This window comes from Centroberyx gerrardi, chromosome 9 (genome assembly GCF_048128805.1).
Source record: "Centroberyx gerrardi isolate f3 chromosome 9, fCenGer3.hap1.cur.20231027, whole genome shotgun sequence".
NCBI classification, from domain to species: domain Eukaryota; kingdom Metazoa; phylum Chordata; class Actinopteri; order Beryciformes; family Berycidae; genus Centroberyx; species Centroberyx gerrardi.
In genome coordinates this window covers 22,387,404-22,410,221 of record NC_136005.1, presented here as the reverse complement: position 1 = coordinate 22,410,221, position 22,818 = coordinate 22,387,404, and the positions used below count along the sequence as shown (strand labels likewise).

The following is a 22,818-nucleotide window of genomic DNA, read 5'->3' as shown; positions in this document are numbered from 1 at the left end:
AGATTCAAAGACGTCCTTCAAAGCCAGTTTCTCTGGTAGAGCGCCAAAGCCAAGGGTTTAAAACTTACATAACATCAGTAACATTTCATCAGTTACCCATCATCCCTCAGAGGGATCATTAAAGTTTACTCTTATTTATTTACCAGGAAAAATCAATAGAATATATTAAGATGGCAATCTATTCCAAACTGCTTTTTTTGTTTCTTTTTTTTTTAACAGTTTTCCTTTTCTTATTTTTTCAAAAACATCAGTAATGTGTTGTCCCCCCCCCCCCCCCCCCCATTAGCATTGACTTTAAATTAGGGCTGGGCGATATGGTTGAAATCAATATCACAATAATAATAAGGATTTTTTAAAAATTGATATCGCAACATGGCTCACGTATGCAAAATCACGCGTTAAATAATCCACTTAATGTTCATCACATTGAACCAAATGGTAATGTTAGGTGTGATGTCAAACAGTAATATTCCTCCATATGTCAAAGTAATATTTCTACCACACCAGATTTTGTCAGAGTTTTTAAATAAAATTTGCTTGTTATCATCAATTTAGACAGCAGAATTGTGTCACGATATCCCAAAATCACCATATCATCACGATATGATTCCACTCAAAGACGATACGCGATCATATGGAATTATCACCCAGCCCTACCCCTAAATTAACATTAAAAACTACTGTTAACTGCAATCCCTTTAAATGTAATCTCCCTATGCCTCGCCAAAGCAGAGGTGTGAGGCAGTGAAAGCGAGAGACAAGGACAGAGACGCGCCGGCTGTGAAGCAGCCAGAGCCTAACAGGTCTACTGCACTGCAGATCGACTCTCATCTGTCCTTCAGTATCAAGCCTGATCTGGCGACGCGAGCAGTAAAGATCATTTTGTGTCAGGCCTAATTTCCCCTGCACCAGCAGTCTTACACCAGTCCTCTGCCAACCTGCCACATCCACCACTGCGCGATGACTCACTGCTGTTGTTGGTAATTTCAAGCAACACTCCACTTTGGTAGATATTTGTAGTTTCTTGCATAAATATAACACCTGCTTGGGTTCATGACCAGGCACAAACACAGGTTGTCAGTTTATCTGTAGTGATGTCGCCCAGTTCACTTTTATTTTACCTCCATTAGTTTGGACGTCATATTTCTGACACAAATGCATCAAAACAAAGATAATGAGCTTATTTGTCTATGTTTCGGTGATCCTCTTCATTATTCATCTCTTTCAAGTAATTTTACTTGTTTGCATCATCATCATTGGCAGTCAGGCAAAATACATGAACTCCAGGGGGATGAATGCACATTTCAGGGACAGCTAATGTCTGAAGCTGAAATACCGCTTTAAGACTGACTGTCTGTGTCAGACCATGGATTTACCAAATCCATCCTGGTGGTGATTCATTGTGTCTGTTATGAAGAGGCAGATGATTGCTATAATCATCATCATCATCAACGAAGTGAGCACCCCCATATTTTCAGCACCAACACCTGTGCATCAACAAAAACACTAAAACCAAAGATTGCGCTTCAGCAAGAGCAGACCAAAACCAACAATCACATCACAGCCAACTTGATGACTGAATTACACCTTCCATTTGATGACTGAAACAGCTTCACCCTACGCAACTATTCTTAAAGCAGTAAACAGGCTCCATCCATGAACCTGCGCACAAGCCTGTAGTTATTCAAAAAGAAAGAGAGAAACAGTGAGACAGCAAACGCAATTGACAGGAGAGAGTGAGGCAAAGCGAGAGAGAGAGAGAGAGATAGAAAGAAAGAAAAGGAGAGAGATAAACACACAACCCAGGCTCTCAGCTCCCCATTGTCCTGGCCTGAATGTGCTTTTGTCACTGCAGCATACAGTCCAGTCCAGTGCAGTCTATGACAATGTGCCAGGCGGGCATCACTTCCAAGTCCTGGCATGACCAGCTGTGTGAGAGCAGAGAGCGCGCAGCATGGCAGCATGGCATGGCCGGCACAACTGCAAGGGCCTTCACAATGCTCGTCAATGTTCCTGCGCAGGCTAAAGATGAGCGCTCTAAAAACAGGCTTGAAAACAAACAGCACACAGTTGAGCAGGAGCATATTTGCATAGTCCAGCTGTGAATTAAGCCTAACACTGTAGCATAATATCCTATTTACAAGGCTCCCTCTTGTTTTCCTTGCAATGTTTTCCCTCTTTAGAGCTGCCACATTTTTGGACATCTGTTATATGAATGGGGAAAAGATAACCCATTTTAAAAAGACTTTAAAACAAGTGTTTTCAAACAAATTATGAATACATTTATGTAGGCCAACTGTAAATGAAGATAGTACAGTTTAAGCCTAGCACAATGACAAAGGATTCCCTAAACTCCCCCTCTTCTTTTCTCGCAGTTTCCTCTCCTGGGTTACCAAGTGCTTTTTGTTCAGACAGCCTGAGCTACGGCTAAAAAAAGAAAAAGCCCAACTTTTTCCTCTTTTCTACTGAGAACAAATAATAAGCCTGCACTGAAGTCAACAACAACCCTCCAGGCTGCCATTAAGCCAACCTAATAGTAGTAAACAACTGGGGATCCATTTCTCCTCACCCGGGTAAATCCTTTATCATCCACCTCTCCGTATCACTCTTGCTTAATGAGCCCAGCATGAAATGAACCAGTAACCTAGAAATAGACCCAGGACGCAGCCAGGGAGCCAGGCCTGCTCCTCCAGCCTGCCCCGAGGGTGGATACTTGTGGATACCAGCCAGGGCCCTTCCATCTGCCATGGGACGACCCTGGCTGGGCTCATTCACAACCCCAGGCGGAGGTCATGGATTATGCAAGGGTTTGACAAGATTTCTCAGCGGGATGCCATATTGCCACCTGAATTCCCAGAATCATACTCATAAATCATACTGTAATGGATTTCCGCTGGAAGAGATGTATTGCATTGTAAATCGAGAATTCTGAGTTTTAGGTACAAATAGTTTTTGGTTGTTTTATTATTATGCAACAGGTTAGTTTTGCTGTTTCCTGCCTCATGCTTCCTGCCTCTGGGCTCTGCCCTGCTTGGCAAGGAAGAGGGAAGGCCTTGCAGCACCCTAGCCTACATAACAGGGGCTACCCATCTATAATTAATATTCGTCATCGGTACCATACCGTGCATTGCAGGAGAGCCAAGAGGGGAGGGAGGATCAGAATAAGGATAGTAAGAAGATCCTTATGGGTCAAAGAGAGAGAGAGGAGTTACCCGAGTCCCAACGTGGGAGAGTTCTGCCAGTTAACTATGCATGACTGCAAACATGTGCGCACGGGTGTCCGTGCGTGTCTGAATATGTAGCGCGAGGACGGCTCAGCAGGTTTCCCTCTGATAAAGCTTCAGCTCGCCAAAGACATCCACTCAATTCAAATCTAAATGCAAAGCAGGCAGCTCTTACTTCCTTGTCACTTCCTTTTCTCCTCACCTTCTCCTCTCTCTGTCACTCTCCACATCACAGGCTTTCACGGCGCTCAGACGGACGCCGTCGATGGTGCCTGAAGGGGTAAAAAAGGGCTCTAAATGCATCAGGCTTTAGAAGAGAGTGTGTGGTTTGGTGATTGGCTGTGTGCTGCACTGCTGTGAAGAAGCAGCCAGTCAGCAGGAGCCTGAGGGTGGCAGCCAGAGGTTAGGCCAATGTTTTTTCCCTGCCTATATTATCTTCCCAGGTGGCCCAACTTCACGCTTTCTGTGATTACCTAAATAAAAGAGTTAAATGTACTACACAATTGAAGTGTCCCATTATTGCTTTTTCCTTGCTTTTGGCTTCTGACAGTGTTCCCTTTGTATTTATTATGCTGTGATGGCCCCCCACAGTCATAAATATAATGAAATTTCATTATTCTGTTGAAATGAAAACAAACAGTTGCAATTACATCACAATTGTCCATAATCATGATATAAAAATTCAAACAAGAGCTCTTCAAAGATTCTTAAAATGTAACACTTACTGAAACTGATCCTAGAATGGTTTCAGGAGAAAACCGGGGTTTCAGAATGAAAATTAAGCCCACCACAACATCTGAACAAAAATCTACAGGAAACGCTGGCTTCTGAATATGGCCAAGCCTTATACTTGTTCCTAAAGGATGTTGTGTGTTCATAGAGGTTGTTCAGCTCCCCTCCACATTTAAAAACCCACCACACTGGTAATGTTACCACCAATAACTTTGGGCTCCAGTAAACATGTCAAACAGTGTGGAGCAGGGTTGCAATATTAGTACAACTGTCTTTGGAAAACAATACATTACTATGCAATATTTATCATAAACTATAGTGACACGCCTGGCATCCAGCCAGGCGGCCACTCAATAGGTCAAGATAGGTCTGAACCTTCTCTGTTCAATAAAATATCTCCAAGAGTTCAGCTTGTCTGCTGCCTGTCCTTCAGAAGCAACTGCAGTCGGAGAGCCAAGCAGCATCTCTTAAAAAGGAATACAAAGACAGAAAGTAGAGTTCATTTTTCACTAAAACAGACTGAATTCCCCAAGAGCACTGGAATAATTTATTTACAATATTACTGAAATTTTGTAATATTGTAATATAATTCCACTAACAGGAGAGGTATCGACTCTGTTTCTGCTTTGAGAATTTCAGCATTCAAATTGGTTCTCTCAATTATCAATAAACGAAACACAAACAGCGCTGACTCATGTCGCTAATCTTCCACAGAATGTCCACAGTGATAATCAGTCTGTTCTGAGGAGCTTTCCAGAAAGCACAGGTGTCCTTAGATTAAGACATTTTATGAAGAACAAAACCAAACCAAACAACGGCAAAGCAACTCTAATCAAGCCAAGTAATGGTCATGCTGGATCTTTACATTTACCTTCCATGTTATATTTTAAGCATTTAATAGACGCTGTTATCCAGAGGGACTTACGGCAAGAGCAACAGTAGGATGAGCTTAAATTCATGTATCAGCAACATCACAAGTAGCCATTATGTAATGAGTGCAAGGGCAAAAACACAGCAGAATAGTTAAAAAAAATCATTCCCGTGGCCCTGGAATATTCAAGTATCATCAATAAAGCAAATAGCCTAATAAAAAAAGAAGTACAAAAAAAGAGCCAGGCATTTTTTTATTTTTTAAGCCAACTAGGCCAAGATCTAACTTATCTGTTTTGAGTATAATCCTACTGTTACTTATACACTTATTAACTTGCTCATACAAAGTTAAATACCAAATAGTCGATATTGAGGAGCCTTAACAGAGATGCTATAGAAGACTGTAGTCTGTAGCCAATAAATGAACACTCCTCTGTAAGAGCTACCCAGCACCAAAGGTGATCTGCCAAGATCACGCCTAGTGTAGACTGAGGAGAGCTGGGGAAAAAAAACTGTTCCTCACAAGGCTGGTGCATTTCTCTTCATCTAGTGATCGTGAAACCCCCTCACTTCTCTCTGCTTCTTCACACTCCATCCCACTCACCCTGAGTCACTTTTTCAGCCTTCAGCAGGGAAAAGTCTTTCTCCTGTTGAAGTCAGGCACCAGGGAGAGTGTTGTTTACTGCTTTGATATCAAAAGATCCAGCAGCGCTCAGCTCTCAAGTCCTGCTATTTGGCTTCAGAGACAGAGGGAGATAAACAATGCGGGTAGACAGATGACTGTAGCATCTGAAGAAAGCCAGTGTTAAGATGCAGCTACTGTAGGGCTTATGCTATAGGTGTTAGAAAGTGAATTCAAATGCCCATTTCAAAAACCAAACATACCAGTGAGTCAAAGGGGAATTCCAGCCTTGGTTATTTTGGGGTAGCAGCTCTTGCAGTTTGGTTTGCATCCCCCAAAAGTGAAGTGATGAAGTGAAGTGCCTACCCAAGAGCCCTAACTTTGACACCAAATAGGCCCAATGATCACTATTTTCAAGCTATTTTACCATTGATTTTACTGTTTTTATGTTTTCACATTACATAAATCTCATCTCACAACCACTGTTCAAGGGAGTAAGGTGTGAGGGGAAAAAGCCGTATTGATATTGAGGCACCAGTTTTACTGCTGTCAATTACAAAAACATGAGCAAATCATCTGAATACATCACAGTAACAAACTGAAGAATCATATCATGGCCTAAGAAATGAAATTATTTTATATCAGAAGCTCTTTGTCAAATCCCAGCCCATAGGGCAGTATTTATTCACAAGGTCTTGGTCAGGGTGACTCTACTACACTCACCCCTGTTTGACCTTCTGCTACGGGTCCAGTGTTGGGTGCCATGCTCTAACTGAGGTGCTTCAACTCAACCAAACATCTTGACATATCTAAATAGCACTAAAAATCCACATAGCCTAACTAGGACAGTTCAACCAACACTTGAGCATGAACATCTCTCTGTCTCTCTAACCTAGAAAGCCCAGAATGGGGTCTCTGATCTGTGATGTCCAGCAGAGCAGCGAGAGCTGCTTCAGTGACAAGGGATGGGAGGTTTACTTTACGGACTAGTAGAACAGTTAAGGTTTTTACTTTTCCCAAGTCATTCTCAATGGAGCTGTGAATCAACATGACCTCAAAGGCTTAGGGAAAGACATAAACTACAGTAATAGGTGACTAACAAACATGACCTGTCTTGGGTTATAGGAAAGCCATTTGCATACTGAAATTCAAACTTACAATCCCACTGACTGTCAAGAAATCCATAAAAGGCTAAATGTATGTATGTCAACATTACAGCCTGATCTGAGAGCAGTGAAGTTCAGTGTAAAAGCCCTCACCCACCTTGTCAGATAATGCTGATTCTGAAGCCTTCTAGCAACATTTTGATGTTTGTCTCATTGAAGGTGAAGCAATTAAGTTTACATTCTGGATTTAAATGATATTCTGCCGTAACGTTACACATTCACATTATGCACCCGTCTCTCGTGAGTTATTCTTTTAACATTAGCAACATTTCCCTCCATTTATATGTCAAACAAACGTGTGCCTGAGTGTCTACAAGTGCTGGCAGTTTCAATTCAACATTGTCACAGTCATGCATGGTCAACTCGGCACACTGGCGCAGTCCTTCGAGTTAGTTTCAAAATTATACTCATGTGACAGCGGGGGCGAACGGATAACGAAGTATTACCTGTGTAGGTTTCCTCGAAAACGTTTATAGTACATTTTCCATCCTCAGTTGTTCAGCAGCCTCGGTCCGGCCGTAGCATGCACCCTGAGAGGTTTGATCATAGTAGAAATTCACCAGGCAGTTTTCAGTGTGCGCGCAAACTCCCGCCCACCTCCACGCTGATTGGCTAATATGTCCGTCAATGTGGGAGAGACGTGTTGTAGGCATAGCAACCACATAAAGGTGGGTCTCAGAGCGTATACTCTCAGCCTATTGGATAGCTTTTTCAAAGATCACGCCCACAAAAATATACAACACATAGCCCATATACTTATGTAGAAATCTAATGAACCTATAGTATGTAAATGACTTATTTTTTGTATTGTGTATTTTTGAACAAGGTCAAAAATAGGGTAAATAAAGTGCAATCATTTGATAAATATATAAGTTATTCATTCAGCTAAGGTGTAATCATCACATTATTTTCTGATCATAGCCTTCCTGCCTTATCATAGGGGACGATTATCAGTTTTCAGAATTACTTCCATGTGAGTAGGTTACAGGGCAATATTAAAAATGCAGCATTTGTCTGTTTGTAAAGACAAAAGAAAACAGGTGGAAGAAACAGGACTTCATCCCCTTCGTCTTCAATCAATGGTCATCAATCATATTGATCCCTCTAGCATGTAGTCAGGCCTCCTGGGTCACACAAATAGATCCCTGATATTTACCATCAACAGAGAAGGCCTTGCCTGTGTATGGGCTGTTGCATACAGTCACAACAGATACACTTTAGAGCCAAAACAGAGTCTCGTTGTTAGATTGTTTCATGTCTTTGGGAGAGATTCGTCCTTTCAGTCAACACTGACAGCTTCAGGGTCACTGGTGTGCCGGTGTGATAACTGCTACCTGTTACTTAGTTTGAAAACCCAATTGCAGAATTGCTTTCTAAATGTAACTGTCAGGTTGAATATGCCAAGTAAAAGCACAGAAGATGACTTGTAGATTCAAGGGGGGGATCTATTAAATGCATTGTTTTTTTTTTAATACAACAGAAAATAGCAATGAAATCCCCACCGTCCCTCTTCCTAAATTTGTATAAATGACCAACTGGGCACAAGCAGTAAGGCAGCAGGTCACTTATGCATATTGCAGGCTCAGAGTAATGGATATCGCTGTTAACCAAGTCAAGTTTCACTATACAGGTCTGACACTTGGTCTGAGGAAGCCACAAGGGTCGATTCAACACTTATTCATGTGATGAGAAGGCAGTTTGAGGGGAATGAGAGGGAGAGAGAGATGCCCATCCCACTAGCTCAGGATATATTTTAGGAGGTGAGTGAGAGGAAAAAAATCTTTGCCTGCATATCCTCCACCTTGTCAAAAGCAGATAGATTGCACACTGGTTATGATGTTGACAGCAGTCCTGGAGGGAGTGACAGTGGGGAGGTAAAACAATCCTCTTCCTCAGTTTTTCAACTAAGCCTATACCAAATCTTACAGTGGAGATGCAGTTGATCTTTTCTCAGGACAGTGATGCCAAGGCAGGCTATTTCAGTGAATTCATACTATTGATGATGAATGGAGGCATCTCATAGAAATACATTATTGGTGCTCAGATACTCATGAGTGTGAGTACACACACATATCTGCAAACATGGGGGATGTCATACCCTGCTCATATTGCTGCTGTGCTGATGGCAGTAATAGCTGAGTCCATATTGAGTCCAGAGGTCTGCTCTAAATGGCTGTTGTATCTCTTCCCATAGCCCTGCTGCAGATCACAGGGCAACTGGCAGCTACTCTCTGTGTTGTGCTGCTGCATGTGGCAGTTCTGGGAACAGGTAAAACATCAGGTAAAAGGGGGGGGATAGGACTTTCATATAATGAACATGTAACATGAGCAAGATTGTGAACTGAAAGTTGATTTCAAGCCTGAATAAGGAATTTGAATTTTTTTCATACATCATCCTTGCATTATCAATTAAAATAGTATGATCAAAAATACTGTGTGTCAATTTTGCAGACTGTCTCCACATAAGCCAGACATATCAGTGGAACTGGCCAGTTTAATTCTGTGAAAACTATGATGGATAACTTCAGCTGTGTAGCTTTAGTTGTGGCTTCTCTCCAGTGTTGATCTGCTTATGGAAGAAGCTGTTGGTGCCAAAAGTCTGGGCACAAAACATGAAGCATCTCTGGTACAGATCAGGGTTCAACGCCTTCTAAATGTCATACTACTATGTTAATACGTCATACCTATTACTCAGTGGTATAGCAGAGGCTGGTGAGGTGGATATACTATAAACACATCATGCTGTATATTTCAGTAGCAATTAGGCAAATGGGTCAGTAAGGTGTAAATTCCAAGAAAGTGATGTAGGAATACCCTGTTTCGCCGATAGCAAATATTTTGTGCCAATATTCAATATCTTTATATTTGACCATTTTCATTACAAAAAAATTGCAGGTTCTCAGTGTTTCCCGTAGAATTTTGTTCTTGTCAGGGAAGAAAAGCATTTAGATGGGACACAAAAACTCTCTACCACACCTATTCAATGGTAGGGGAAACTCTGGGATACAATAACATAACTGAACAATTAAACAAATAAAATGTGTAGAGAAATCAAAATGTTATTGCAGGTTTTACAGACTGTTTTAATGTAGCTGTGGTCAGGGAGGAACCTCCATCATATCAGTAATGGACGATACTGACTGGCAAATATCTGATATTTAATTAAAGGCCAATGTATGCCCAATGTATTAGCAAACCAATATCAGTCTAACCTTACCGTATACCAGCATATACCCTCAACTACACCACTGCTGCTGCTATTACAAAAGAAAAAACAAGGGTCATCATTACCCAACAACAGGGGCACAAGCAATTTTGAAGCCAATGAATCTGGAGGCAGGTTCTGCACCGCCACTAACACAGCGGCAGTGACTCACCGCTGTGCAACTTCACATGCTCTTTCAGGTGCTTTCAGAAATCAAAGATTTCCCACTGGAGGAGCGACAGCAGGTGAAGGTCCTCTGGTGGAGGTGCTGACACTCGATGTGACGCAGAGTGGTGCACAGTTAGCATGAGGACAGTGAAGTAGCAGAGCACAAGGATGCAGTTAGAGTATATTTTCTGTGTAGATACAGAGATGTTAGATTAGATTCTCATCACTTCCACCTTCAGATTTACATTGAGATACTGCCAGGAGGAGAATATTTTATCACAGCCTTTAAAGTCACAAACTGCTGTTTTCTGTAAGGGTGAGAATTAACATAAGACATCAAAGGGAAAAACCCCAGAAGATTTAAGTGATGTGCAGTATTTGTCATCCAAATGGTGAGTGTCATGTAAAATGGAGGAAGTATACAGAGCGATTGGAAACAACATTCAAGTAGAAGGGAATGCCAAATAAAATACAACGAAACAATTTCCTAACAGAATCACTCCATAAATGAACCTGACTGGTTATACACAAACCCCGTCTTTCTGTAAACAATCTGATTGGCAGTGTCCTCTTGCTTGCATCGGCAAAAACAAATGAAACTGAGCACAATCTTTTGAGCCTTTAATCCACAGTAAAATCTCAAAAATAAAATGAAATGACAGATGAAAGCCATGGAAATTAATTATGTATCAGTCCCTGCCACCTGTTGGTGTTCCTATTCTTATCCTGCGAGAGTGTTTGTGGTGTTTCATGGCTCATCTGCTCTTATTTGTCTCCCCCTAAAGGTTTGTTCTGATCATATGTTCTCATGCTAATATACACACAAAATGAGCTTGAAGGCATATTCCTAATTTATTCTAGCATTTTTGAGGACCTGTCAGATGAAGGGAGGTCACTCTCTTCAGTGGTTTGGTCATTTTATGTGTGATTAATCTCTGAACATTATCATAATCTTCTTCTGACTGCCTGATTAAGTACAGTTTTGATAAATATGAATAGGAATCAGACTGAAAAGACAGAAGGAGTTTTACTAGACAAACTGGCAGACCAAGGTGGCTGTGTTATTTCAATCAATGCATCGATCAAACTTTATTTATATAACACATCTCATACATTAACATGCAATGCAATGAGCTTTACAGCGAGTTAAAAAGCCATACAAATAGACACAGGAGAAAAGAAAATGAAATGAAATTAAGGTAATAAAATAGATTAAAATCAATAAAAAAGATAAAAGAAAAGAGTAAAACATTATCAAAACTTTGTTTCCAACTCAGTCTTAGCATGTTTATTTCATGTAAATGAACACATAAGAAAATAGTGATTAAAAAAGCTGTGGCACAAACATTTTACAGCCATTGAGCCTCTAATATCAGGATCAGGAAGACATAGTAAGAAATAATGGAACAAAACATGAATGCCAGATAGTTGTAAATACAGTGTGCTTTTCTTGAATTCATATTATTAACATTGTTTTTACAAATAAACATTCTTTCTGTAACATTTGCTCACATCTTTTTTAATGAAGCCCAATGTGTATGCTCTGCTGAGCTCTGACCCACCAGGCCCTCCGGTCGGACCAGCGACCCCACATCACCTCTCCTCCTGGGTGTCATCACTTTTCTGTCTCTCTTCAGGCTCTTTCGAATCAGCTCAGCTGCCTGCTGCCCCAACCAGGCTGCCTAATTAAAGCTGTCGAGACAGGAGATCACCTCCCTTGCTCACACAACACAGACACAGTTTTGTATCCAGTATACAAGCTGACGTCCCTCTCTCCATTTCCCCCAACAGGAGATACAATGTCTTTGACACCTGTCTGTGGTAATAAGCGCTTTGTGCCTCTTCTCTGTTACATTTGCCTTTGCCAGCTCTCCCTCTGTGCCAGGTGTCCGCCTCTCTGTGGAGGTGTTTGGCTGCGGGGGAGGAGAGGAGGACAGGGACGCTGCTGCACACGACCGTGAACCATCAGGACGACATGATGGAGAGCTGATGTCAGCAACAAAGTCAGAGCGTCCCCTTTTGCACTGCCAGGGGGAGAAGAAACAAAGATCACCTATACCACCTACCATTTGCATGATAGAATTTGTGTTTTTATATGATTAAAAGCATAATGCTTGACATACGCTATATGCATGCTTGTATTTTGTGATCTCATCCGAGCACTAAACAGACAGATTGGAAAAACAGCTGAAGGAAGAAGATGCAAGACTGACAGTGACCTTTCTTTTATCCTAAACAACACACACAAATGAACAGGGAAAGTCAGCTGAGCACACTTGCTCTTTTTCAGCATCACCCTGCTTCACATTCACACAGTTGCACACATTCACACCTGGGAGCTGCCCAGTACAACCACAGTCTCCTACTGCTGGACACTGAGCAGCTCCACTGGAGCAGCTGGGGGTTCAGTGCCTTGCTCAAAGGCATATCGGAAGTAGTTTCTGAATGAGTGGAGAACGCCTTTCATTCACTTTCCCCATCCAAACTTCCCACAAGCCAGTTTCTCTGATCTTTAGGCTGCTTCCACCACACCGACCTCTAGGTCAAATCACAACTGGTCCACTTTCTAAACTGTTTGAACTGACAGTCGGGCTGAAATGTTCCCAAAAGAAACCCAGACACCCATACAACCACAAGGGGGTGTGCTTGCTCTACTTTCAAAACTTTCAAACCTGAGAACCTTCACTTCATTGTGCGTGTTGCCACATTGTGGCCTGTGTTAACCCCAGGTCGGGGTTTCAAACCACTGCGGGGGCTTGTTTACTTCCTGTCCTCATAGTGCTACTGTATAGGAATTGTTGTGTGGACTCTGTGTTTACTGGACTGTTTGGTGTAGGCCTAGTCATCTCGATCAGATCCCGTTATCTAGATTGAAATAAGCCTTGACACAAGTGCACTAATGAGCGCTTTTCCTCTACAAGCACCATGACATGATGAGAAAATACCACAGACATGATTTGGTCCACCAACACCTCGAGCCGCAAACCTCCCACCGTACAGACCAGCCCTAAGAAATAAAAATACATGTGCATATCTATCAGCCTACAGTCAGAGAGGTGGGTCCAGCCCAGTGGTCTCCCTATGAAAAAGAAATATAGTAATCCTATGTTACACTTTACAAGGGAACTATACAAAATACAAAAACTACACAGCAAAATTATCATCTAGATATATCCTATATATAATATCCTAGGAGAATATTACAGGAATATTAGAGTGACACCATAGGAGATAAAAATAGCCTACCATTAAGTTGGGATGGGAAGATATATGTTTATCTCACAATAAACGCGATATGGAGTTCACGATTTGATACAACAATGATACAATGTAATAAATAAAAGTTCAGTGACAACAAAGTATGACTGTGAAGAATTATGTTTATTTCTGAACCACACATCTTTCTAGCAATGGCACTGGCTTGCTAAACAACAATTTAATAATAGACTAAATGACTTGTTAAGATGGAGATTTTTTGCAGTGTGTATTTTTAGTGATGTTAAGTGAGGTTAAATACATATGTGCAGCATGTCGCCTTAACATCACATTACAACAAACACATTTAAAAATGTCATCATAAAGCGCAAATAATATAATTTTGATTGAGAGCTTGTGAGATTGTGATGGGCAAGCTTAATACAGCAAAATAAAATGTACCTAATATCGCGATTCATTTTTCTGCCCAACGATATGTGTTGTCACAAATTTGTAATTTGCAATAGGCTTATATTGAATTTCGATACATCCTGTCCCATCCCTACCACTAAGTATGATAAGGTCACCATAAATTCACCATTAACTCACTATTGAGTATACATACTACAAGACCCTATATATTACAGCAATACCATAGGAGATAAAAAAAAAAAAAAGAAGTAAATAGCCTACCATAAATTATGATAAGGTCACTACAAATTACACTTAAATCCCTGTAGGAATATTATAGGAATATTACAGTGCTTTTTTTATTAGGGCAAGAAGAGCTGCCAACTCCTAAAAGTAATTGGTTTCATTGGAGATTTTAACCATCTCTCAGTCTATAAACACTTGTTTCAAGGATCTCTCGACCTCACCATAAAGTAGGCTATGTAATGAAGCTCAATAATGAAATTAAATTGGCCAAAAATTTAAATCTTCTGACCTCTGTGAAGCTTTATATGGATTACCCAGAGAAAGAACTTGACTGTAAGTTATTTGATTGATCGATTGGATGGACTCAAATTGAAAACCCAAATCACATTGAAACTAGATGACCTGAATCTGTCCAGTCCATCCACTTGTGACTGAATAGCAGGTGATCGCCTGTGTTTCGGTAATCTGTCACAACTCCTACGTATGTTTTCTTCTGCTCTGTGAAGTGTGTGATGTCAGCCGTCTGCCTGGCACAGATGTGTGTTGATGTGCTTCCAGCTGCTTGTGGGGACTCATGCTGTCTGGACGGGAGGGTCCTCCCTACAGCCTGTGAGCTCATCACACTTTTTAATTAGATCGGATCCGCCAATTAACGGGAAATCAGCCGGTCAGTCTGAACCTTTTAAAAGCAGCCGGAGTCCAACCTTCAGCAGGAGTCCGACAGAAGTTGTCTCAAGGTAGGTCACAGTTTTTTTTCTGTCTCTTCCAGCCCAGGTCTTTTTTTTGTTGTTTTCATTTCTCTATTTAATGTTTTATCAAAATGAATACACACAACCAAAATCTGATTTATTTCTTCTGTATCTGTCATGTTCAGTTTTCTAGAGTTACAGAAAGCCTTGTGAGGATGACTTCACCTGCACTTTGTGCTACTATTTTCCTGGCTTGTGCCTTTACATTCAGTGCTGCTCAGTGTGAGTATTATTTTCTGAATAACCTGATTGCCCATATAAAAGTGTAGCATAGTTGTATTGCATTCATAAATGTTTTATTTAAATGTATTCTTCAATAGTCTATATGTTAGAAATTTAGATGCATGCAGTCACCATAAACAAAATGTGTGTGTGATGAAGGGCTCTCCTGGAAGATATGATGTGTTTGCTGTGCTTGTACTCTTACTCTTATTTGCTTTGTTACAAATAATTTACCAGAGGTGGACTTCTGTCTCTGTGGTTGTACCATTACTACAGAAATCAATCTCTGACACAAATTTGTTATTAGAGACTTTGTGTCCAAGTAGGTTGTTTTATTGGAGAGAGAATAACACAATGTTTCAAAGTACAGAAACTATCTGATTTTTGATTCTGAGTTTCCGTGTACAAATGTCTCATCACAGCAAGCTGCAGTGGCCGATGTGGAGCGGAGTACTACAGGGGCTACATGTGCCAGTGTGACTATGACTGCCTGATTCATGATGAGTGCTGCAAAGACTATGAATCCCAATGCACCACTGGTGAGACCTTCCTCTGGCAATCTGCTGTGACTTCTGACATCGTAGCAGTAGGCTACTAGTAGTACCTGAAATGTATTGTTTTTCTATTGATCTCAACCTCACAGCATTGATATGCAGACATTTTGAGGCACTGATGGGCAATTTTACCATCACTCACCAACAGCATTTTTCATGACATTCTTGTTTCTTATAGACCATTCAAGTTACTATTGATCTTCAAGTTCACATCGATTTTCACCCATCCACATCCCTTCAAAGACCAACATTCTCCATCTATATTGCCTGAAATAGTTCCTTATGAATCATAAAAATTATGAAATTCATCCAATAGAATTGGACTATGGCTCTATTGAAGTTCATCATACAAGTATTTTGTGCTGAAGCCTGCTGTGTGTGTGTGTGTGTGTGTGTGACAGGTGACTCATGTAAAGGGCGGTGTGGAGAAACCTTCAAGAGAGGCCGGCAGTGTAACTGCGACTCTGATTGCATGAAGTACAACCAGTGCTGTCCAGATTACAAGACCAGCTGTGATGCACAAGGTAAACTTTGTCAAACATCTGCAGCATGATTATCTGAAGTCTCTACATCACATTTTCTGCATGTTGACCATTATAGATTTCCTTTACAGATGAATACCCGCTGGTATTTCCATGATACTGCTTGCTATCATGGGGAAGTTGAAATTAGTTTTAGGAATCGTATTATTACAGTTTGATGTACCTTATGACTGGTCATTTGAATGCAAGCATGGCTGCATGTTAGAATCAGCCCCCAGCTCTCTTTCATCTGCACCGTTATGCAAGAATTAGGATTACGCCAATTTGAGATGACTGTATACGCATGGAAACTAGGAGTGATAAAAGAGGGGGCGAAATGCAGAGATGTCAAGATTAACAGAACCCTGTTTGGAGGCACACTTGTTTGTCAGAGTACCCCTGCATGTCCACCAGCATGTGGAGTAGCATGTGATGCATGCAGTAATCTGCATCAATGCATCAGGTCATGCTTGACAATATTTTCTGTCTTGGTAATTTACCACAGAAAGAGGACAAGCCAGTGTAACACCGGTGAAGACTGGTTCATGCGATAATGTAAATAATAACAAGCCCAAAGGTATATTTTACTTGGCAAAAGTTTTGATTTTTACTACATTTACAGATTTATAGGATTTTTAAGGGTAATTATTTTCACAGTGCTAGCCCTGTAATTTTGTATATTCATAAACATTCCCACAGAACCTACTCTCAATGCAGAAGCTGAGCAGCCAAATGGGACTCCTCCCACATTCAGCGAGGGAGACAACCCAGGTGACTAACCTCCATCAAACTGACAATGAAATGGGTTTCACACATCACCAATAATTACTACTTGATTCCAACAACAGAAACCAATGTTATTTGAACAATACTTGTATCATCAACTCATTTGTTTTGGACTTAAATTATTTTGATCTGCACTGAACTCAAAAAATTCAATAAGGCACATGTTAGGAAGTAAGCAGGAAGATGTTTTTGGTTGGCTGTCACACTGTGGGACTGTAGCTGTGGCTAGTTTTGGGGGCCAAGTCTCACCAGAGGAGGCCAAGAGCTCAAGTCTCACTGGCCAAGAGAAACACAAGGAAGTAGTGTCATTATGAGTGGACCATGTGGAGGAGGGTAACGGGCACAGGCTCGGTCACAAAGTGAAGAGAGGAAAGCAAAGATGAGGCCAAGCATGGATGACAGAATGTTTTCATGGAGGTTTGAATTCAACGGTTGGTTTGGAACGAGTAAGTGCGTAGAGATACTCTGGCATCCTTGTCATTTCTCTCTCAGGAGGATGGCGCGTCATGACGTTTCCCTCTGGAATGTCACAGTCAGAGTCTGAGTGATGTGCAAGCTAAAGTAAACGGAAGCAGAGAAAATATTATGTCAATTTTGACGAAATATAATTGATTCAGTTATCTAACTCTAACTAAAATCCCAATTGTAAGACATTTGCAATCGTTGTTTACTTTTGTCTTATTTGCCCACAGCTGACGCAGATGATTTAATTCCATTGGTCACTCCAGCATCAGATCCGCAGGATGATGTCAGTGATGGTGAGCGATGACTTTCTTGCACAATAAATCTAGCTGAGATTTTTCCCCAATAAAGTTTCATTCGTTTAAAATCCGATCTTGCAGATGTGTACGGCCAGATCTTTCCAAACCTCCCTGATGATCCCTATTCTGAGAACGGAATGGAGGACCCAGACGCTACAACTATCCCAGAGAGCACCAGCGGCTACGAACCCTCCCCAACTGACCTGCTGGAGCCTGTGCCCACTGACCCCACCCTGCCAGACACTCAGGATACCTCTGACTTGGAGTTCACACGAGAGGAGTCGTTCACACTCTCGCCTCAGAGACAGGACAGTCTCTCAGATAACGAGCCAACACAGGCCGATGCCAACGCCACCCCCTCTGACCCAACCAATGGAGAAGCCCCCACTGACAGTGCAGGTATGTGATCGCCAGGAATAACTTGGCAATAACATGCAGGCTGTCATTTATGTGATTATCTAGTACCATGCTTCTCGTTACCGTTGAGTCATTCGGACTCAAATCTAACATCGCAGTTTCTAATCACGCTTTTCGAACTTCCAGATGCCAGCGATCTTGAGAAACAGTCTGATCCTACCAGCCCGTCTGACTCGGGAACAACTCTCCCTCGGCCCTCTCCCACCTCCGCAGGAGCTTCCCATGTCTCCAGGCAGCCTACCCCAACCTCAATGCCCCAAATTGGGCCTACTCCTACAGACGACACCCTAGATATCCAGTCTGGAGGGCAGGCCGAAATACCGCTTGAAGGCACTGTGGCATTTCCAGATGACATGTTTCCAGAGGCGCAGACTGTAGACCCAACTGAAGCCTCTTCTGGGCAGCGTGAGTTCTTTCCTACGGATCCAGGAAAGGCAGACGACCCAGACTTCAACCAGGCATCCAGCCCCGCCATGACACCGGCCTCCGACGCAGCCACTGACCCACAATCCACAGGACCCACACGGGGCTCCTCCTCGGTCCCAGGGCGCTCCGAGCCATCCCCTGCTTCTCCAGGCGCCACCGCCGCCTCATCAAAGCCGGACCAGACACACATCCCAGAAGCAACCACTCCAAACTCAGAGCCGGATGGTACCAAGAATAACGCCCAGGATGTCCCAACAGCCACTTCCTACTCCCTGTCAGACCCTCAAGATCCCAGCAGCACTGATTTCCAGGCTCCAGGGTCTGAGGATGGGTCTGAGCCAGATCCTGAGTCGGGGGCCAGAGGGGACACCCCAGACCGCTGGAATGGACCCGGATCTCGAAATGACGCCCTGACCACTGGTGCTACCCCACCCACAGAGACCACTACTGATCAGTCGAAAGTCAGCCCTGCCCCGTCCAAGCCCACGCCATCTCGAAGACCCTCAAAGCCCCAGGCCAAACCCAAACCATCTCCAGCTAAACCAAGTCTGGCCAAACCCACCTCGAAACCCACGCCCAAGCCCCTGGACACCGCACAAACTCCGAACATAGACAGTTCTAGAGATTTCCAAGCAGGTAGGCAATGCTAAGTCTTATGATAGATATGAAATAGGCACACCATAGGCATGCATTGAAACATCCAGGTCCCCATCAAATTGCCCATAGAAAACAAATGAAGATTCCCGCACAAAAAATTTAGGCAATAAAAGACACAGCAGAGGTAAATTTTGTGTGGTGTGTGTGGGAATCTTCATTTGTTATCTAAGACCACATCCATCTTACGGGACTTTAACACTATTGCAGAGATGCAATCCTCTAGTTTCTGTCACAGATTTATTATTGCTTGCAGCCTGTTTTATGAGCTGGAGTTTTTTTATTACGCGTCCGGGTGAACACAGCTTCCCTTCAAAGCGTAGCTGCACTATATTAAGTGACAGAGGTGCCTGTTTTCCCACACCCTGAATGAGTCAAGCAGTCCTTTGGAATTGGAAACAAAACTCAGCTCCTTTAAAGAATGGAACAAAACGGAGTTCTCATAGTAGGAGTGTCCAGGCAGCTCCAGGAGAAAAAAAAACACCACAACCCAGTCTGTCATTGCATGTTTTATTTGTCTTATTCCCTTTTTTCCCCACACACAGTTTCTTTATAAATGTGTCCTTCTCTCTAGATGACAGCAACGATACCAACCTGTGTAGTGGGCGGCCAACCAGCGCAGTCACCACACTGGGGAACGGCACAATGGTGGTTTTCAGAGGTTAGTGCCAGGCAACTGATCTGGGGTCAAGCCAAGGCAACCCTCTCTGATGTCTTTGAACATGGCTGTCAGTTACCCATTCACAGCCATTAGATCAAACACTTGTATTATGAGTTAAAGCAAATGCCTGTATGTAAAAGGGAGAACACTTACAAAAGAAGAGAAAATGAAAATTTGGCATTATTGCGACAATAGCATAAACAAATCACACAAGACAAAATTCCACAGATTTAGAAATTACTGCCATAGTAATCCTTGAAGTAATAGGTAGACCACCTATATGTAGTAATATTATTCTCTTACAGGTCACTACTTCTGGGTGCTGAATAGAAACAGGGTGCCAGGTCCGGCCCGTAGCATCACAGAAGTGTGGGGCGTCCCTTCTCCCATTGACACCGTCTTCACCCGCTGCAACTGCCAGGGCAAGACATACATTTTCAAGGTAAACTCACCCATGTCATAATAACCAATGAGAGATATTCAAATTCAAGAAGGGGAAAGTGAAGATGTGAGGCCTTGCAGTAAATCAGGATGCATTATTGCTGTGTTGACAATGCGTTAACAACAAGTATGTTCCATTTCCCAGCACATTCACTCTTCAACCTCCTTTGCCAATTAGCCACTTCTGTAAAGTACTGTACAGGTGTGTGCATGTTTAGTGGATAGAGGTGTAATTTTTCAGTTTGTGTTGATGTTTGTGATGTTTGTGACCTTCACAGGGAGGAAAGTACTGGAGATTTGAAAACGATGTGGTGGACCCCGGCTATCCTAAGCTCGTCCAGACAGGCTTTGACGGGCTGCGGGGCCACATCACCGCGGCCCTGTCTGTGCCTCAGTACCAGACGAGGAAAGAGTCTGTCTATTTCTTCAAGAGAGGTGATGACCCAGTCCAGTGCTACCACTATCTTACACAAAATATTTTGCCCTTAATCATCAGTGCAATTTTTTCTTTTTTTCATACTCCCTAGCTTTATTCTTTACCCGATTCTTCATTGCTTTTGTGTGATTCGTATTCTTTTTCCTTTTTGCTTTCAGTGTAAACTACATCATTTAGTTTTTGTGCATTACATGTATCATACTAAAGTTCTGAATGATTGAGTAAATTCTGAGCTGACGATCTCTTTCTTGATCGTTTTCTACCAGGGGGATTGGTCCAGAAATATTCATACCAGTTTGGCACAAGTCCAACATGTGGCAGGAAAGTCCAGCATGCCGTTTACACTGTCCGCAACCGGCTGGCCCGCCAAGCAGGTACACGAAGAAAGATACAGAACAAGTTCAGATTTCTCTCTTTGCTACACAGATGAAATCAACTCATAGCTGTCTAAAGGGGAAAATAGATGGAATCATTTTCTTTTTAGACAGCCATGAGGAAATCACATTGATGCCATAGAGGGTTAAAAGTCCGATTTTACGGTCCTATATAAATGTAGCCGTGATGAGTCTCCTGGGTGTGTCTTCTGAGCATCTGTGAGCATTTCAACACGTTTTATTTGAATAACAACACATTTCGTTCTCTGAAAAATGAGTCATGATGTGGTGGAGGTGAGAGGGGCACCAAGGTCCACCCTGTAAATAGTTGATAATGTGGAAACAAATAGCCCACATACAGCTTATGTGGTTGCAACTGTAGACCAGTGGTGTGATTTTCAATAGAATCATGAGTCAAAACAATTTTGAATGAAACAAGCACTTAATGATGAGCTTACCATATGGGAAAAAAACAAAAATGTGTAAAAATTTTATACAAGGAAAACATTATTAAAACTGGCCAGTGAATAACACGAACAATATGCAGTCTGGTTTGATCATGTTATTTCATATATACTCGCCTGTTTTGTCTCCAGTGTCTCTCCTAGAGCCAGCCATCAACCTCCGTACGGCCTGGGTAGGTTTCCCCCCCACCATCACTTCTGCTGTGTCCGTCCCCGTCCCCAGACGCTCTGCACCAGAGGGATACAAGTACTACGTCTTCTCAAGATGTAAGTCATTATATTAACACTGGGGTATATTGGGGTCATTTCTCTTTCATTTCTACAAATTTAGGAGGTTTGTTCTAAAATCATTCTCATATTCAGTCAATAAGTTACAAAATCATTGTCATCTTCAATCAGTAAGTTACAAAATCCTTCTCATCTTCAATCAATAAGAAAATTATTGTTAATGGTCTACTGGAGAATGAAATGCAATTCTACATCTTTACATTTTGCATTGAAGGAATTGAAGGTAAATCTAGGGGTTTTTGGCTGTTCCCTTGCCGGGACTCACCACAGTGCAAATTTACCAGTTCATTAGTTTAATAAGAAAACTCCTGAATCTGCTATAACAACTGCCTAACCTTGGATTAGGGGCTTCAACAGTTGGATTTGAAAACACTACTTGCAAAGCCTCTCAATTTACTGGACTGAAACATGGTTTACTGGTTGAAGACCTCTTCCTCCACTCTGTATCTCCATTGCTCTTATGACCTCAGTGATAATAGAAAAAGCCTTGCACCTGTCTGTCTGCAATGAGACATTTCGTCTTAACCTCAAACGCATCATGTCTGAAATGCCTGACAAGAACCATGTGTGTCTGGGTGGGGCGTCCAGGCAGAGACAGATGATGGAGGGTGGGGTCCATTCACCCACAGTGGAGGAAAGGTTTATGATCCAAAAACCAGAGTAGAGGTGCAAACTTCAATGATGACACCTTAAATTTAAAGCCACCAGGATATGGAGGACAGGATATTTCCTCCTAAAAACATTTTACTAAATTTTAGGCACAGGCCCAACTGCATAAAGTTAGTCTTGAATCTTGTTGAGAGGAGGGTTGCTGTCTGTCTAGTCATTTATGTCACTAAAGAAACACTACAGCTGTCCAAGTTAATGTCCGATGCACTGTAAGTCAGGCTTGTAGGAAGATGCATGTGCTTCTCTTTCCCTTAATGTCATGCCCAATTCATGTTCCCTAGAATGGATACTGGAAAATACATGGATATAAAACTCCCATGTGTTTCCCAAGCACCATTCATAAATGTAAAACCTTGATGAGCCCATCGACTAACCATCCAACTTCCTTTTCAGCCAAATACTACAACGTCAGGATGGATGCTGAGCGTCCCGTCGTTGCTGCCCCTCAAGCCATCGTCTCATCACCTCAGAGGAACTCGGCCAACGACTTCTTCAAGTGCTCAAAGAAAGTCTGATCAGAAAACACTGAATATTCAACACATCGTCTCACACGTAC

General features: G+C 42.1%; 2 protein-coding genes across 3 annotated transcripts in view; one reads left to right on the top strand and one right to left on the bottom strand.

Moving 5' to 3' along the window:
* Positions 1-7,135, bottom strand: part of fcho1 (FCH and mu domain containing endocytic adaptor 1) — a 49,741-nt gene extending 42,606 nt beyond the window's left edge. The window contains exons 1-2 of one of the 2 annotated variants that reach the window (XM_071913424.1): positions 7,061-7,114; positions 3,400-3,496 (exon numbers count right to left, since the gene is read on the bottom strand). The gene's annotated coding sequence lies outside the window, so the exon portion shown is untranslated. Of the gene's footprint in view, positions 1-3,399; positions 3,497-7,060 lie in introns of both variants that reach the window. The other variant, XM_071913423.1, reaches the window with a different exon arrangement.
* A 1,648-nt stretch (positions 7,136-8,783) lies between these two features.
* prg4b (proteoglycan 4b) lies at positions 8,784-22,800 on the top strand. The gene is made up of 14 exons (XM_071913447.2): positions 8,784-8,883; positions 11,873-11,944; positions 15,233-15,349; positions 15,766-15,888; positions 16,585-16,656; positions 17,364-17,429; positions 17,514-17,831; positions 17,976-18,911; positions 19,504-19,590; positions 19,896-20,032; positions 20,310-20,466; positions 20,734-20,841; positions 21,438-21,572; positions 22,656-22,800. The coding sequence occupies exons 1-14, from the start codon at positions 8,784-8,786 to the stop codon at positions 22,775-22,777; spliced, it is 2,550 nt and encodes an 849-aa protein (XP_071769548.1). The 3' UTR covers positions 22,778-22,800.
* The last annotated feature ends 18 nt before the right edge of the window (positions 22,801-22,818 follow it).

Excerpts from the sequence above, each read along its gene's own strand:
- prg4b (XM_071913447.2), top strand. The coding sequence starts at position 8,784 with ATGGCTGTTGTATCTCTTCCCATAGCCCTGCTGCAGATCACAGGGCAA. Across the intron at positions 15,889-16,584 it reads GACCAGCTGTGATGCACAAG|AACCTACTCTCAATGCAGAA; the intron begins GTAAACTTTGTC and ends ACATTCCCACAG. Across the intron at positions 20,033-20,309 it reads GCAAGACATACATTTTCAAG|GGAGGAAAGTACTGGAGATT; the intron begins GTAAACTCACCC and ends TGACCTTCACAG.